Source organism: Oryzias latipes, chromosome 11 (genome assembly GCF_002234675.1).
Source record: "Oryzias latipes chromosome 11, ASM223467v1".
In the NCBI taxonomy this organism is placed as follows: Eukaryota; Metazoa; Chordata; class Actinopteri; order Beloniformes; family Adrianichthyidae; genus Oryzias; species Oryzias latipes.
The window spans coordinates 779,650-794,345 of NC_019869.2; the positions used below are offsets into that span (position 1 = coordinate 779,650).

At 55.4% G+C, this 14,696-nt stretch overlaps 4 protein-coding genes and 1 non-coding gene across 7 annotated transcripts in view; 3 read left to right on the forward strand and 2 right to left on the reverse strand.

Annotated features, from left to right (window-relative positions):
• Positions 1-14,696, forward strand: part of LOC105354996 (CD209 antigen-like protein E) — a 686,243-nt gene that overhangs the window by 92,078 nt on the left and 579,469 nt on the right. The gene's annotated exons all lie outside the window — the stretch shown is intronic.
• Positions 2-8,520, forward strand: LOC101159634 (zinc finger protein 687b). 2 transcript variants are annotated; one of them, XM_023959672.1, is made up of 10 exons: positions 2-228; positions 820-3,159; positions 3,800-4,089; positions 4,170-4,354; positions 4,705-4,881; positions 4,963-5,125; positions 6,311-6,670; positions 6,752-6,852; positions 6,950-7,031; positions 7,108-8,520. In XM_023959672.1, the coding sequence occupies exons 2-10, from the start codon at positions 834-836 to the stop codon at positions 7,702-7,704; spliced, it is 4,281 nt and encodes a 1,426-aa protein (XP_023815440.1). In that variant the 5' UTR covers positions 2-228; positions 820-833; the 3' UTR covers positions 7,705-8,520. The 2 variants fall into 2 exon arrangements, with proteins under 2 accessions (XP_023815440.1, XP_023815441.1); XM_023959673.1 differs by having other exon boundaries at positions 3,857-4,089.
• On the forward strand, positions 5,155-5,291 carry LOC111948271. The gene has a single exon (XR_002874227.1). It is a non-coding gene; the product is annotated as a small nucleolar RNA SNORA13 (small nucleolar RNA).
• On the reverse strand, positions 9,110-11,735 carry LOC101158209 (aquaporin-10). The gene is made up of 6 exons (XM_004073710.4): positions 11,460-11,735; positions 11,097-11,223; positions 10,711-10,848; positions 10,515-10,633; positions 10,224-10,441; positions 9,110-10,157 (listed from the first exon to the last, which is right to left on the reverse strand). Exons 1-6 carry the CDS (start codon positions 11,718-11,720, stop codon positions 9,965-9,967), a joined length of 1,056 nt encoding a protein of 351 aa, XP_004073758.3. The 5' UTR covers positions 11,721-11,735; the 3' UTR covers positions 9,110-9,964.
• hax1 (HCLS1 associated protein X-1) lies at positions 12,149-14,044 on the reverse strand. The gene is made up of 7 exons (XM_023959711.1): positions 13,855-14,044; positions 13,240-13,478; positions 12,991-13,166; positions 12,882-12,924; positions 12,664-12,797; positions 12,480-12,597; positions 12,149-12,410 (listed from the first exon to the last, which is right to left on the reverse strand). The coding sequence occupies exons 1-7, from the start codon at positions 13,917-13,919 to the stop codon at positions 12,337-12,339; spliced, it is 849 nt and encodes a 282-aa protein (XP_023815479.1). The 5' UTR covers positions 13,920-14,044; the 3' UTR covers positions 12,149-12,336.

A 14,696-nucleotide genomic window follows, 5' to 3' on the forward strand; every position in this document is an offset into this window, starting at 1 on the left:
CCGGTGCCGGTAAACCGACCGTAAAGGTCTGACATGAGCAGACTGCGGGATCCCGCAAACATAACAGCATCAAGTCGCCTGTAGCAGGAAGAATCACGCGTGTTTGCGGGATCCTCCGTGAATTTCCCAGCGCTGCCGGAGCGCGATAGGATGTCCGGAGTCACGTGATGGGAAGAGAAGCATTTTCAGCTGAAAAGCAGCTAGGATAGTCGGGAATCGCACCTCCAGGTAAACAATCAAAATGCGTGAAATGATGACCGCAAAGCCACGTCCTTGACCCCCTTTCTGTGACGTCATCGACCCAATAGCCAGCGGCCCGTGATCGCTGTGGGCGATCCGCTCCGGTGGCTTTAACTTAACGGCGAGCGTTAGCCGGCTAGCTAAATGACCCCTCCGTCTCGGCGGGAGCTCCGCGGCCAGCTAGCCAGCCGCCAGGCTCTGCGGGGAGGAACGGCGTTAGCACCGACACCAGGCCGGCTCCGGCGCCACGGCTCGGTGGAGGCGGACGGTGACCTGCCCGCGCGCTCGCAGCTGGCGCGTGCTCGGAGGAGGATGAGGGAGCGTTTCCCATTCATAGCGACGCGCACCGGGAGGGGCGGCCGCCGCTAGCGGCGCGCGGACGGGCTAAGCGGAGCTACCGCGGCGCTGGCGGAGCCGTCCTGACAGCCGGGGCGCGTGACGCGCGGGGTTCCGAGCGCGTGCTGGGGTTGAAAATCGTTCCCGTTCAGCGTAAACGCCCGTCGGAGCCTCCGGGCTCGTCACGGCAGATTGTTGGTGTGTTTTCTCTGTCACCGATGCTTCCCGTCTGCTCGTCCGCAGGAGAGAAGCCCGCTATGGGGGACATGAAGACCCCCGACTTCGATGACCTGCTGGCAGCCTTTGACATCCCGGACATCGACGCCAAAGAGGCCATCCAGTCCGCCCCGGACGAGGCTGAGGGGCCACACGTGGCCCCAGGAGCGTCCCTGGGAAAGCCGGAGCCCGTGGCGGGTGTGGGGTCATCCCTCAGACCCCCCAGCCCCTCAGACCCCCAGACGGACCCCTCCCTCGTGAGTGTGATTGTGAAGAACAAAGTCCGGCACGAGGCGGTGGACGGCGGCGATGGGGATGCAGACCAGGACCCCATCGATGTGATCACGGGGGCTGTGGACGTGGGGCCCAGGCTTGGTGCCTGTTCTCCCGGGATGACCGAGTCCGAGTCGGTCAACCACAACGGGTTTGGATCTTCTGGAGGCCCGCACCCCCTCGGTCAGGCTCAGTCCAATGGCGCTCCGTGGTCGCTGACCATCCCCAAAGTGTCTCCAGAAGCAGTGAGCTCCGGCGCCACCAAAGCCGCCAAACAGGGCGGCAACATCTTCAACAGACTCAAACCTCTGGTGGCGCAGGGGTCGGGGGACCCGGTGGGCCGCGCCAGGAAGATGCAGCTTCTGCAGCAGCAGCACCAGCAGGATGCGGGGCAGGAGAGGGCAGACGAGGTCAAGGCGTCCTTACCGTCCTCCTCCTCCTCCTCCCTGCCCGCCGGCTCGTCTCCTCTGGTTGCGGGGGGGCCCGTTCGACCGGCATCGCCCTTCTTCCCCCCCTCTAAGCCTCTGCTCTCGGCGCCTTCGTCGGTGCCCTCATCGCACCCGCTGCACTCCTCCCAGCCTTTCAACGGCGCCTCAAAAGGAGGCCCTGCCGTGTTCCAGCAGCAGCAGGGGGAGGAGGAGGATTCTGACCCGGATCTCGGAAGTCCGCTGGTGATCCAAGAGAATCCGGACTCCCCGACGAGCGCTCAGATGACCAGAAGGTACAAGTCCAACTCCGTCTCAGCACAGCCCACCTCCTCCTCCCTCGCCTGCCAGCCCAAACCCGGAGACACTCCTTCAGGCTCCTCCCTGACGTCATCGAGTCCCCAGTCGGGGTCCACAGAGAGCTCCCAAGTGGAGGACCGACACCCGGAACACGTCATCGAGGAGCGAGACTCTCCAGAGAGTCCTGAACCAGAGGTTCCTGTTTCATCAGCCCCTGTCCCGTCTAAGAGATGCTCCAGCCCCGCCGTGGCCTCCACGCCGCCTCCCTCTGAGATGAGGGAGCCTAAAGAGGAGGAGGAGGAGATGGAGGTGGGAAACGGGGCGGACGGCCTCGCTGAGAGTAAAGCAGACGAAGGACAACATGTGAGCGCGAGCGATGATGTCATGGAGGTGAGTGATGGGCGGCCCAAGCCGGCGCCCACAGACGGAGGAGGAGGAGGTGCTGCTCCTGCTCCAGCCGGAGCTCCATCCCGACCCCTCAAAGTCCGGATCAAAACCATCAAAACCTCCACTGGTGGGATCACCAGAACCGTCACCAGGGTGGCGCCGAAGGGGAAAGGCGCGGACGCCAAAGCTCAAAGCGGGCAGCGCAAGTTCCTGGGAGGCCAAGCCCAGAAGGCAGACGGGTCTCCGGGTCCGACGGCGGGAGCCTCACAGAAAGTCAGCGCCCTCGGAGCTCTTCCCGCCTCCACTCTGGCGGCCAGCAGCGTGATGCTGGCCGCCGCCACCAAAGTCCAGAACAAGATGGCGTCCTCTGAAAAGGCCAAGGTTTCTCCGACTGCAGTGAGCATCACCAAGGCCGCCGCTCTGCCCGCCACCCCCGCCGTGTCTTCCTCCCCCAAGTTCTCGGTTGCTGCCGGCGGGATCAGCGTCCGCACGGGCACCAACAAGACCGCAAACGGCGGTGGTGGCGCCATCATAGGGGCCTCCCTGCAGCCCAACAAGCCGGCGTCCATCGTCAACAGCACAGGGGCGGTCATTTCCAGGAGCCAGTCCAGCCTGGTGGAGGCCTTCAACAAAATCCTCAACAGCAAGAACCTCCTGCCCAGCTACAAGCCCGACCTGTCGGCCCCGCCTCCGCCCGAGTGGGGGCTCCCGCTGCCCGCCGCCGGCTACCGCTGCCTGGAGTGCGGGGATTCCTTCGCCCTGGAGCGCAGCCTGGCGCGGCACTACGACCGGCGCTCGCTGCGCATCGAGGTGACCTGCAACCACTGCGCCAAGCGGCTGGCCTTCTTCAACAAGTGCAGCCTGCTGCTGCACGCCAGGGAGCACAAGGAGCGGGGGCTGGTCATGCAGTGCTCGCATCTGGTCATGAGGCCCGTCACCGTGGAGCAGATGATCGGGCAGCAGGACGTGACCCCCGTCGCAGGTGAGGAGGCGCTCCTCTGAGGCTCCACGCCGTCGACTTTCTGTCCATTTGATCAGCTTAAAGTCCCACTCTGATCATCTGTTTTCCCAGCATTCCCGGTGAGTCCGACGTTTTTAACCAAGAATCCATGCCGTTTTCTAGGACGTAGTTTCTGCAGAGCGGCTGAGTTCTTTAGAAACCACCCTCTGAAATGTGGGCGTGGACCAACCTCAGCCCACTTCCCAGAATCCACCTGTTTACAATTACCTGCTAGCTTACAGCCCCAAGCTAACAGTAGCAGTGCAAGAAGATCCGTGCAGCCGTCGAGTCTAGATTGATGGGAAAACAAAGACAGATCTGTTTGTCTGCAGGTGGATGATCAGAAAGGGGCAGGGCTTGGAGACTGTGGCCCCGCCCAGCAAATTAATAACGTCCTTTTAAATCTACATTTTGAAAAAAGATAAATACATTTTCTTAACAAATTATCAGCAAAAAGCCGGAAAACAGAGTTTTTCATCAGAGTGGGTCTTTGAGACGACTCGTTTGGTTTGTTTTAGTCGTTAGAAAAACAGCAAAATGTCACGAAAAGAGTTTTTTTCTCCGACTCATCTTCATCCCTGGTCTGTCTTCCTCTGGTCTTCATCCTTTTCATCCTCGTCAGGCCTGCTCTCCTCTTCGTCCTCTTCTCCTCCAGTCTCTTCTCCTTCTGTCACACCAGGGGGCGCCACCACCAACTCCAGCCCCATGAAGGACGGCTCCTCCCCGGCGGCTCCTCAGCCCCGCCCGGTCCGCCGCGCCCCCCAGGGCCCGCAGGCGCTCATGCCTCTGCCCTGCAAGAAGGCGGAGTCGCTGCAGTACAACAACTTTAAGTGTCCGGAGTGTCAGACGCAGTTCTCCGGGAAAGCCGAGCTGGTGACCCACTTCCAGCAGATCCGAGGAGCTCCCAACTCGGTGAGTCCCGGTCGGGGGCAGAACGCCACACCATGCCACGCCGCCGCCGCTTGTTGTGCTAAGCTTGTCTTTCTGTCCAGACGTGCACGCAGTGCTCCCCTCCCATGATGCTCCCTAACTCGTGTGCCGTGTCCGCCCACCAACGGGTCCACAAACACAAAGCCCCCCACGTGTGTCCCGAGTGTGGCGGGATGGCGCGGCAAGCGAGCTTCCAGACTCACCTGGAGGAGGCGTGTCTGCATTTCGCCAGGCGTATCGGCTACAGGTGAGACCACAAAGAGCTCGGCCAATCAGAAGCCTGGCTGTTTTTCTGATGCTGTGGATCCCTGAATGAGTAAACTGATGTTTAAGTCACTCCTCTGCAGGAAGCCCCGCCTCTCTGTGTGAGAGGGGGCTGCTGGGATTTGTAGTTCCTTAACTTTACACCACAGAATATCTGACGGTCCTCTGCAAATGTTATGTTGATAAATATTATGTTGATAAATATTCCTCGAAATGATGAACAGTTTTAGCCGTTGGGCCTCTGGGGAGGGAGAACTCCTCTAGAACAGAGTGGGAGGTGGGATTTGTAGTCCAGACCAGAGGTTTCTTCTGAAGACTGATTTGTTCTCTCAGGTGTTCGAGCTGCCAGGTGGTTTTCGGAGGTTTGAACTCCATCAAGTCCCACATCCAGACGGCCCACTGCGAGGTTTTCCACAAGTGCCCCAGCTGCCCCATGGCCTTCAAGTCCTCCCCCAGCGCCCAGAGCCACATCAGCTCCCAGCACCCGGCGCTCACTGGAGGACAGGCCAAGTACCTGCAGACCCTTTGGGAAGATCCCCCCCCTCTTTCCTGGAACTCCCATCATGAAGGACGTCTGTCTTTGTCTTTCAGGATGATCTACAAGTGCGTGATGTGTGACACGGTTTTTACCCAGAAGCCCCTGCTGTACATGCACTTTGACACCCATTTAGCCAAGCAGAAAGTCCACGTCTTCAAGTGCCCCGACTGCACCAAGCTCTACGCCCAGAAGGGCTCCATGATGGAGCACATCAAGGTGAGGGTGCCGCCGCGCCTCTGCCCCGCTGCCTTCAGGTGTTGCCCTTTCATTGCCCCCCTTGATGAAAGAGGCGTCAGCAAAGGCAAACATCAAGTCTTGGGGGTCGGCCTCTGACCGGTTCCTCAATGGTGACCTGGTCAGAAGCTCCATACCAAGAACAGAGCTGACTGTTTTGTTTAAACACCCCCCCCCTCCAAGTCCTGTCAGTGTTTTCCTGATGAGGGACGACAAACAAACAAAAATAAGATAAAAAAAATCATTCCTGAGCCTCTCTATTCAAATCACTGTGAATCAGGAGAAGACGAGAAATGCAGAAAATGTGCTCCCTGCTCTGAGGGGAAGGGGGGCGGGGCTGCCCCGCCCACAACTGAACTTCTACTGAAGTCCTGTCGCTCTGCAGACACTGTCATGGATTTGGCTAAAAACAGCATCATCGTCAAGAAAAGACCACCGGGAATGCTGGGAAAATAGATCAGAAGAGGGGGGGTGGGGCTGTGAGGTCATCATATGGCTGTTGGTTAACGCAAAAACCATTTTGAGACAAAAATGATGGAAAACACGACGCCTCGCATTAAAAACAATCTGAAGAAAAGCTCAGCAGCAGTTTGATGGCAGCTTAGTCGCTAAACGGAAACTTAAGAAAAAAACCAGATGAGACGACGTGTGAAAACATTTGTGTTGCAAATGCAAAAATATTTAAGGGAAGAAATGTTTTTGAAAGCAAAAAGAATTGAAAGCAACAAAAAAAATAGAAAAAACGTTTTTAGGAAAAAAAAATTCTTGAAAAAATGTTTTTGAAAGCAAATATTTTCTATTTTCATTTGCAACGTGGAGGCATGAATAGTGAAAAGTGAGCATCACAGGGTGAAACCGGCAGAACTGGGTCCCGTCGCTCCTCTTCCTCTAGAAGAACTCTGAGGAGATGAAAGTTTTCAGTTGAAAAAGTTTTATTATTAGTTATCTCATATGCAGGAAGGAGCAGCTGCTCCCATCCGTTCTGATCGACACTCAGACGTTTGATGCAGAACGTTTCCATGGAAACGCATGAGGGCATCTTTACTGTTTGTGAAGATGTGTCTCCGTTTTTAATAGAATAGAATCGATCAGAACTGACGCTCTTCTGCATTTGGATTCTGTTGTTGATGGCTTTGACCTTTGACCTGATTCCCTTCCCCCCCCCAGTCTACCCATAGAGGCCCGGCAGCCAAAGCAGAGTCTCAGCCCGACGCCTCCAACGCCGTCCCCGCCCCATCCAACCCGTCCGGTCCTTCCGGCCTCAAGGCTAAGCCCTCCACCAAACCGGACACGTCCGACGGCGAGGACTGGGGGCGGGAGCAGGAGGAGGAAGAGGAGGACGAGGAGGAGGAAGACGACGACGACGACGAGGGGGACGAGGACTACGAGGCTCCGGGGGGCCACTCTGCCGCCGGGGGCGATGGCGGCCGCGCCAGCGCCCCGACCGAGTGGACGTGTCCTCAGTGTCAGACCACCTTCACCGACAATGACGACTATCTGAGTCACGTCAAGACGGAGCACGGGAAGGTGAGGCGCGTTCCTGTAGGACGCCACTTTGTCCAGAGAGAAGCTGAGAGAATGACGTCTTTGAACGCTTTTACTCTGAAGTTCCCCTGTCGAATCTGTGGCGGGACGTTCAGCACGTCTTCCAGCCTGCGGCGCCACGAGCGCGTCATTCACGAGGGCAACAAGAGAGTCTTCCACTGCCAGTAAGTCAGAGGAGTTGGTGGATGAGGCCGCCATGACACGCTGCGGCCACCAGGGGGGGCGGTCTCTCCCACTGAAGACTTTCTCTTTGCTTTTCAGATTTTGCACAGAAGGTAAACGGACCTTCGGGAGTCGGTTCCTGCTGGACAAACACGTTCGCCTCCATCACAAAGCCGCAGACGTGAGTCCGCCGCCGACGTAAGACGTTTGAATCCAATGTTACAGTCTGTGCTGACAAACGCCTCTTCTGGCCCAAGGGTCCCCCGCTGACCAGGAAGCGTGCAGCCACGGGAGGGGAGGGGCCAGGCAGCTCGTCAGAGCAGGACGGGGAGTCTGGCCCGCCTCCGCCCCGCCCCGCCCCGGACGATGAACACGCCCCAGAAGAGGGAGGCGGTCCCGCCAAAAGAACCCGGGCTTCCAGGCTGTCCGTGTCCTCGGCGCCCGGCGAGCTGGAGGAGGAGGACAGCGTCTTCCGCTGCGTCCCCTGCGGTTTCTCCACGGAGGACGGGGCGGAGTTTCAGCGGCACATCCCGCAGCACCGCGGCGACGCCGCCTCCTTCCAGTGCCTGCAGTGCGGCGTCTGCTTCGCCTCGGCCGGCTCGCTCGGCCGCCACCGCTTCATCACCCACCGGGTGAGGGACGCCCCGGGCGAGGCGGAGCGCGGCGCCCCCCACACCCAGGGCTCCCCGGCCGGCTCCCCCACCGCCTCCCCTCAGGCGCAGGGGGAGGACGGCGACGGCAACACGGGTTGCAAGGTGTGCGGGCGCCGCTTCGACAAGGCCTCCGACCTCAACACCCACTTCAGGACCCACGGGATGGCGTTCCTCAGCGCACACAAGACAGACAAGCCCTGAGGGGGGGGGGCCGCCCCCAGGGTATGAATGTGGAGGAAACGCAGCTGCAGTTTTTTAACACAAACATTTAGCCCCTCCCACCGCCACACCTTTGTGTGCAAACTGCATGTTTGATCCTGTCACTCTGTGACTCCGCCCCCTCCTCACTGACAGTAGCCTGCCCTCAAGCCCCTCCCACTGGGCTGACACTCCATGTCACATGGTCATGCTGCTGCTTGCCTGGACTCCGCCCAGCATTTCTGAGGCCACGCCCACTTCAGCTCCTATTTATTCCTGCAGAACGACTGCTTTTGGAGACGATGAAGGCCTTTGAGTGGGGTGGGTGGGTGGGGGCCGAGGGTCAGCGAGGTCCGTAGCGTGTCGTGAGAATCATGTGACGTTAATTGTAAAGCTAAAGGGGGGGGGGGGGGGGTAGATGGCATCTCCGTGTAAATACCCAGAACCACCCGGAGTCCAGCAGACGCCCCTTTTAGTCAGTCGCTACCCGTGAAAACGTAGAGTATTTGTGTTGTTCCCTCTGCCCCCCTTTTCTGATATTTAAGAGAAAAAGCCCCCCCCCCCCTCCTTCCTGAAAAAGCTTCATTGTAATTACAAAGCAGGGGGGGGGGCTGCTGAAAACTGGTTTCTCTTCCCCCCGTGTCCGTGCTGCAGTTCCGACGGCTGCCGCACGGGGGCGCCCGTGCTTCTCTTTTGTCATATTTATATCCTAGCTGCCTAGTGGACGCTTCCTGTCTTTTCCTTTTCCATGCTTGTGATTGGCTCGCTGTGACGCCATACACTTTTGTGCTGTTTGGAAATAAATGTGTCAAAGTGAAACAACCACAATCTCATTTGGGAGTCCTGCAAAAGCCTCTTCAGAACCTTCTAGACCCAAACGGACCTCCATCTGGCGCTGTGCGGACAGGAGGGAAGACGGTCCAACCGCAGGTTTGGTAATGAAGACTGCGTCTTCCTCCTCCTCCTCTTCCTCTCTGCTGCACTTTGCTCTTGCAGGGACGTCAGAACCAGAACTGCTGGTTCAGAAAAATCGGGTCATGGTTCTGGACGCTCATGCTGTTAATGAATAACTCAGGAAATAAGCAGAGTCAGCTGTTTATTCCTCCAACCATCATTTTCCTGTTTCTCTGTCTTTATTCTAGTATCTTCCTCCGTTTTTGCTGCTTAACTCCTACAGTTTTTCAGCTATTTGAACTATTCAAATGTTCAGCTCTTTCATATTTTTACAGCTTTGACTTTTGTTTCTTCAGTTCAAATCCTTCAAATTTTCCAGATATTCCAGGATTTCTGCCTCCATGAAATCCATGGGGAATCCTTGGTGCAGAAGCTCGCTGGTTCGATTCCCGGCTCTGGCATTTTTCACAAACTTATCTTTTTTGTTATTGTGCTGTTTTCACTTTATTTATGGTCAACTTTGATCATTTCTTTATTTTGACCCTTTAAGTTTCATTTGCATTCAGTAATAAAACATTCCACCTGCCTTTTCTCCTGGAAAAGCGGCTCCTTGTTCTAAAACATTAACTCTGGAGGCCCTGAGAACAATCCGGGTCTTTAAAGTCAGGTTGACCCGCTTTTCTCTATTTTTAGGTTAACAGCATCAAAACATAAACAACCGACTCCCCCCCTCAGAGTCGATGACCTCATAACTTCTGCTGCGTCTGTGAAACCCAGAAGTGCAATAAAAGACGACGTCCTCGGCTCTAAAGGCGTCTTTTACAGTCTTGTAAATTTCCAAACGTCGTTTAAATAATTTTCATTCAGGGAAAGTGAAAAGTTTCAGCTTTTATAGATTTATATTTATGGATTCTGTCTGAACAAAGATGGGATTCAAACCTCCGTCCATCCACGTCCTGAACTCACTGGGGCCCACTGTTTGTGGACAGTGGGAGGTCGGGGGACGGCCCACAGGGTGAACCCAGCTGGGATTTGAACCGGGGCCTTCTGAAGGTGCAAACCGCTGCACCACGAATCCAAACCTTTAAAATCAGAATCTGTGCTTTCCTGGAAACAGAGTTTGATGGGAGAACTCCTGATCGGAGACCCTCCGTCTCCCGTTAAGGGTCATGGGGGCGCTGGACGACGCCCACTCCTGTCAGGGGAGGGGCTTCACCGTGGACAGGTAAGGGGCCAATCGCGTGAACGCACAGCTCTAGAGTCAAAGTGACGCAGGTTTCTGGACTGTGGCTGCAGAAAATGACTTTAACCTCACGGCTTTAGTTCTCCAGAACCAGAACCAGTGGGGGGGGCTGCCTCTCCCCCCTTTTCAGCAGCGGCTCTTTAAGTATGACTCCGCCTCCAGCTCCATCTTGGTTTCCGTGGCTTCCTCACAGGAGGTCTGGCACTCGGAGGGAAGCGGAGGATGGTGGACTCCAACCATCAGCTGGTAGATCAGGGTTCCCAGCAGAGCTCCGGCACACGGTCCCACTATGGGCACCCACCACCAGCCCCCTCCAGCCCTGAGGAGACCACACCAGTGAAGCCCTTTCAAAATAAAACACTCAAACCCAGGGACGCCTACTGACTTGAAGACATCCGCTCCCCAGCCAGCGATGTACGTGAACAAGCGGGGGCCCAGGTCCCTGGCCGGGTTCAGAGCGTATCCACAGTTCGAACCCATGGAGACGCCGATGACCAGCACCAGTAAGCCCACCAGGACGGGCTGGACGGCGTCAGGGACGGGGGTGTTCCTCTGGTCCCCGAGAGCCAGGAGGCACAGCAGCAGGGCGGCGGTGCCGACCACCTGAGGGAGGGGGGGGGCAGAACATCTCGGTCCAACTTCTCCCTCACAAACAGAACCCGGCGGGTCCACTGACCTGGTCGACAACCCCGCCCCACAGGCTCAGATAGTCTGCCGGGTAGGTGGAGAATATTCCCGCCGTGGCTCTGGGGCCCGTCACCGTCAGCTGATCTCCTCCGTACGTCCTGATGGCGTCTGCAAACATCAAAGTCCGTCACTCTGGAACCCGAGGAACCCGGCTCCGCCCCCACGGGTGGAGGACGACCGCCCACCGTAGTACTGGAGGCCCACAGTCGCTGCAGCCAGAAAGGCCCCGAAGAGCTGAAAGGCCACGTAGAAGGGCAGCTTCAGCCACGGATGTCGGCCCAAAACGCACAAGCTGAGAGAAACGGCCGGGTTGAGGTGGGCCCCTTAGAGGAGAAGAACAGAGAAGATCAGACCAGAACCAGAACCGCTGCTGGCTGATGCATCCCAGGAAATACTTCAGAAAATCAAAGGGAGAGAGAAATGTGCCAAACTGGACTCATATTTACTTTTTAAGAGATAAATGCAGATTTATCGTTGGACTTTTGATGGTTATTTTAAATAGAATCACATAAAAATGTCAAATATTTAACATTTAGGAGAGAAAACAGATTTCTATGCTGACTTTGCTGACCTGAGACGCCGCGAGACACAAAGACCCCGAATGTGACGCCCAGAGCGAATCCCAGGTTGATGGACAGGTAGTGGCCCCTCCTCTCTTGTGACGTGGTCACCTGTGCAGCAGAACCACATCCAAAAAGCTGCAAGCAGAACACAAAGCTTTCAGCCGCTCGTCCCACTGAGGAACATCACCTGTAAATGTTTGATGAGGCTGACAAGAAGCTCATTACAGATAAGGCAGCTGACCCCCCCACGCCCAGCCTGTGGATCAAAGTCCCTCAAAGTTTGCATGTTTACTGACGGTTCTGGTTTATTAGCCAATCAACAGATTTTCTGCGATCCGGGATAAAAATCAAACAGCCAGAGTCAGACTTACAATCAGAACGTAGACCCCCAGACATTCAGCCAGGCACTCCCGGACCAGCTGGTTCTGGATCCGGATCTTCCTCAGGACCGCCTCCATCCCTGAGCGTTCCTCTGGACCCAGGCGTGTTGCCACCCTGCAGGTCGGACCCGGCGAGATCTGCCCCTTCGCCCTGCAGCTGACGTCACACGGAGGCGCTGCCCCCAGGAGGGGGGAGTCACTGACCGCGGAGGCCCCCCTGACAGGCGTGCACGCCCCCCAGGACGCCTGCATGACGGCTTGTTCCACTGGAGGACTTTAGATCCACTCAGGAAAGTGAAAGTTGTTTTTCTGAGTCTGAATCCTTTAGTTTCAAACGTCACAGCCAGAAACAGAATCACAAAAACTATAAATAAATCTGCAGAAAAGAGGAAACGAACCTTCATTCATCCCAAATACATTATTGACAGCTAAAACTAGAACTACTCAGCTTCAGAATCCATGAATCTGTTTTCTGACTCTGATGAAGCAGCAGAACAGGAGGAAAAAGCTTTCCCTCCTGGACCGGATCAGCCTGAACGGGCTTTCTTTCCACCACCTCACCAGTCTGACTGAAAGGTTCTGGAGCCCCCCCCCCTCCCCCCTGTGGGACGGTTCGGATCCGTTTCTGCAGATTGTGATGAGGACTGTGTTCAGGGGAAGAACAGTCCAAACGAAGCAGCTTGTGAATAAATTAGGTCTTTATTGGGTTCGTATCTGTGCGGCGCCAAGACGACGGTAGAAAAATAGATCGTCAGAGTTTCCTCTCCGTCCTGGGATCACAGACGGAGGCCAACTTTGGACAGAAATAACACTTTCTCTCAAACAAGACGGCGTGGATGGATCCAGACGGGTCTGAAGGTTCTGGAGGTTATTTGAAGCCTCCAAAGAACCTGGAGAACAGCGAGTCGTCATCTCGCAGGTCTGAGGAGCCCTGAGGTCCACCTGCAGCGACACAACTGTGAGGTTTGCAGCAGCTGCTAGAATGGTGAGGCGGGGGGGGCGTAGACGTACCTGGCAGCACCGGTCCGGTCTGCCCGGGTTCTTCCAGTCTCCCGGGACCTCCTGAGCGGGTCACGGTGGTCTCCTCGCGTCCCTGACCGTCTCTGACTGTCCGCCTCTCCTCTACAGTCTGACATCAATTATTTTATATGAAAACAAGCTAAAAAACCCAGAAAAGCTGCGTAACGACACCCACCCCATCGGGCCTCAGAACCTTAGAGACCACCACCGACTGGAAGAAGGACCTGCTCCTCGGCTGGTCTGGTTTCTGACCTGAAGGGGGCGCTAAAATCTGATCCAGGCCACCAGAGGACACTGCAGAGTCCAGATCTGGATCAGACCAGAGGGAAGAGTTTTTTAGACAGACAGGGGGGGGGGGTCACACTGCAGAACCGGGTCGGGTCCGTCTCCCACCTCCGTCCCGTCTGAGGTCTTCGTCTGCAGATCTGAGCGGCTCCTGCATCCAAACACAGAGGATGAGAGGGTGAAGGCATCACAGGTCTGAGCAAGAGGTCTCATTTACTTTGGAGAAGGGGGTCCAGCCGTGAAAGGGCGCGTGCGGGGGCCGAGGGGACCCGTGGGGCGGGGGCCGAGGGGACCCGTGGGGCGGGGCCCGGTCCGGGTGTTTGAGCATGAAGTCCCGCAGAGGATTCCCGCCTCTGTCCGGAGCTGCTGGGGGAGGCATGACCCTGGGGAGATCTGCAACACAGAGAGGGGGCGTGTGAAACCAGAACCAGAACCAGAACCAGATTGGTGAGCAGCTCAGACTGACCAAAGTGTCCAGACTCCAAGCGACCCATCTGGGAGAAGATCTCCTCCATCTCCCGGAGAATGTGGCCGAATACCGGGGGCTCCTGGACCCTCATCCCGTCCGGACCAAAACTGAAACCAAACCTGAAGGCGCCATCGAAAGGGTCCTCCTGACCCCCCATGAAGCCATCGTGGTGGAAAACATCTTCATCTTCATCGTCGTCCTCCTCATCGCGGGTCATGGCGTCAAAGAACGGGTCTCTGATGAGGAGGATGAAGCGAGCGGTGAGACCCGGTAGACCGGTACCGGCGAGCGCCGTAACCCTTGTGCTATCCTAGGCACTTTACCGTTGGGAGTTGGGTCATCTAGACCCACTAGACAGTGCTCTGAACCTTTTTTCTTCAATGATTTGTGATCTTCACTGGTGTCCATGGATTACATGAAATCTTTCCACCTTTATCCACCTTTGTCATGGTAGGGGGGACACGTCAATGGAAGGTGGGGGGGGGGGGGGTCATCTAAGACGGCACAAGGGTTAAACTGAAACTAAGAAAATAAAGTGCGCGCGCGCCGCGGGACCCCTTAGGTTTCCTAATCCAGAAGGTTATCTAACAACCTCCGACCCGAAAAACTCACCTTCGACCGTGAAAATTACCTCCAGGAACCCCGAAAAACCCGCGAAACAAATCAAAAACGCTCATTTAGTGACGGTTAGGGCTGAAACCGAACCGGAACCTTTGCCGGACCTTAAACTCTCCGGTCCGAACGGATGTCAACAGTGCCGTAAAGCGTTCGGAATGCCGTAAAGTGTCGTAAAGACGGAGCCGTAGTGAACAAACGTGTGACGCAGAAAGGGATTTAAACCCGAATCTGTCAATTATGAAATAAAAAACGTTAGAATGTTTATGAATATTGTAAAGATAAAAACGTTTCCACCACGTAGGAAAAAAACCAAAACACGAATAAAGTCATAAAAGAAAAACAATAAAACAAACCCGTAAACTTATGAACTCCTTATTCTACACGGAAAAGACTTTTTAGAATGCTACATTTAGTTTTTCCAAACGTTTCAACAAAAAAATCCCAAATTAACTAAGAATATTTTGTAGGCAACTTGAGAGTAATAAAAAATATCTAAATAAGACGATTGAGGTATTTAAACCAACTAGTTCACAAACAAATGCAGAGATTTGATACAAGCAAAATTAATAAAATCATTTTAGGTTTATCATCATCTTGTGTTAAATCATATAATCCACCCATCATTTTTGTTTATAATGTTGGTTTTCTAAATACAAAAACCTTAATCAAGTTTATTTTGTAGTCATGTGCAAAATGGTTTTTAAACAGAAAAAAACAATGATGGACATTTGATGAGACTGAATCCCAGACGAGTTCAGCAAAGCAGATCATTCAGCCTCCTGTCGTCCATCATCTCTGCTGGAAGGAGAGAGGATGAACCCCCCAGCAGAGAAAAG

Coding starts and splice junctions, on each gene's coding strand:
- LOC101159634 (XM_023959672.1), top strand. CDS start 834: ATGGGGGACATGAAGACCCCCGACTTCGATGACCTGCTGGCAGCCTTT. Junction 6,671..6,751: donor TCAAGACGGAGCACGGGAAG/GTGAGGCGCGTT, acceptor TTTACTCTGAAG/TTCCCCTGTCGAATCTGTGG. Junction 7,032..7,107: donor TCCATCACAAAGCCGCAGAC/GTGAGTCCGCCG, acceptor TTCTGGCCCAAG/GGTCCCCCGCTGACCAGGAA.
- LOC101158209 (XM_004073710.4), bottom strand. CDS start 11,720: ATGCAGGCGTCCTGGGGGGCGTGCACGCCTGTCAGGGGGGCCTCCGCG. Junction 10,634..10,710: donor TGTGGGCCTCCAGTACTACG/GTGGGCGGTCGT, acceptor TGATGTTTGCAG/ACGCCATCAGGACGTACGGA. Junction 10,442..10,514: donor GGGGCGGGGTTGTCGACCAG/GTCAGTGGACCC, acceptor CCCCTCCCTCAG/GTGGTCGGCACCGCCGCCCT.
- hax1 (XM_023959711.1), bottom strand. CDS start 13,919: ATGAGCGTTTTTGATTTGTTTCGCGGGTTTTTCGGGGTTCCTGGAGGT. Junction 13,167..13,239: donor CTTGGAGTCTGGACACTTTG/GTCAGTCTGAGC, acceptor TCTGTGTTGCAG/ATCTCCCCAGGGTCATGCCT. Junction 12,798..12,881: donor AGACCTCAGACGGGACGGAG/GTGGGAGACGGA, acceptor GGTCTGATCCAG/ATCTGGACTCTGCAGTGTCC.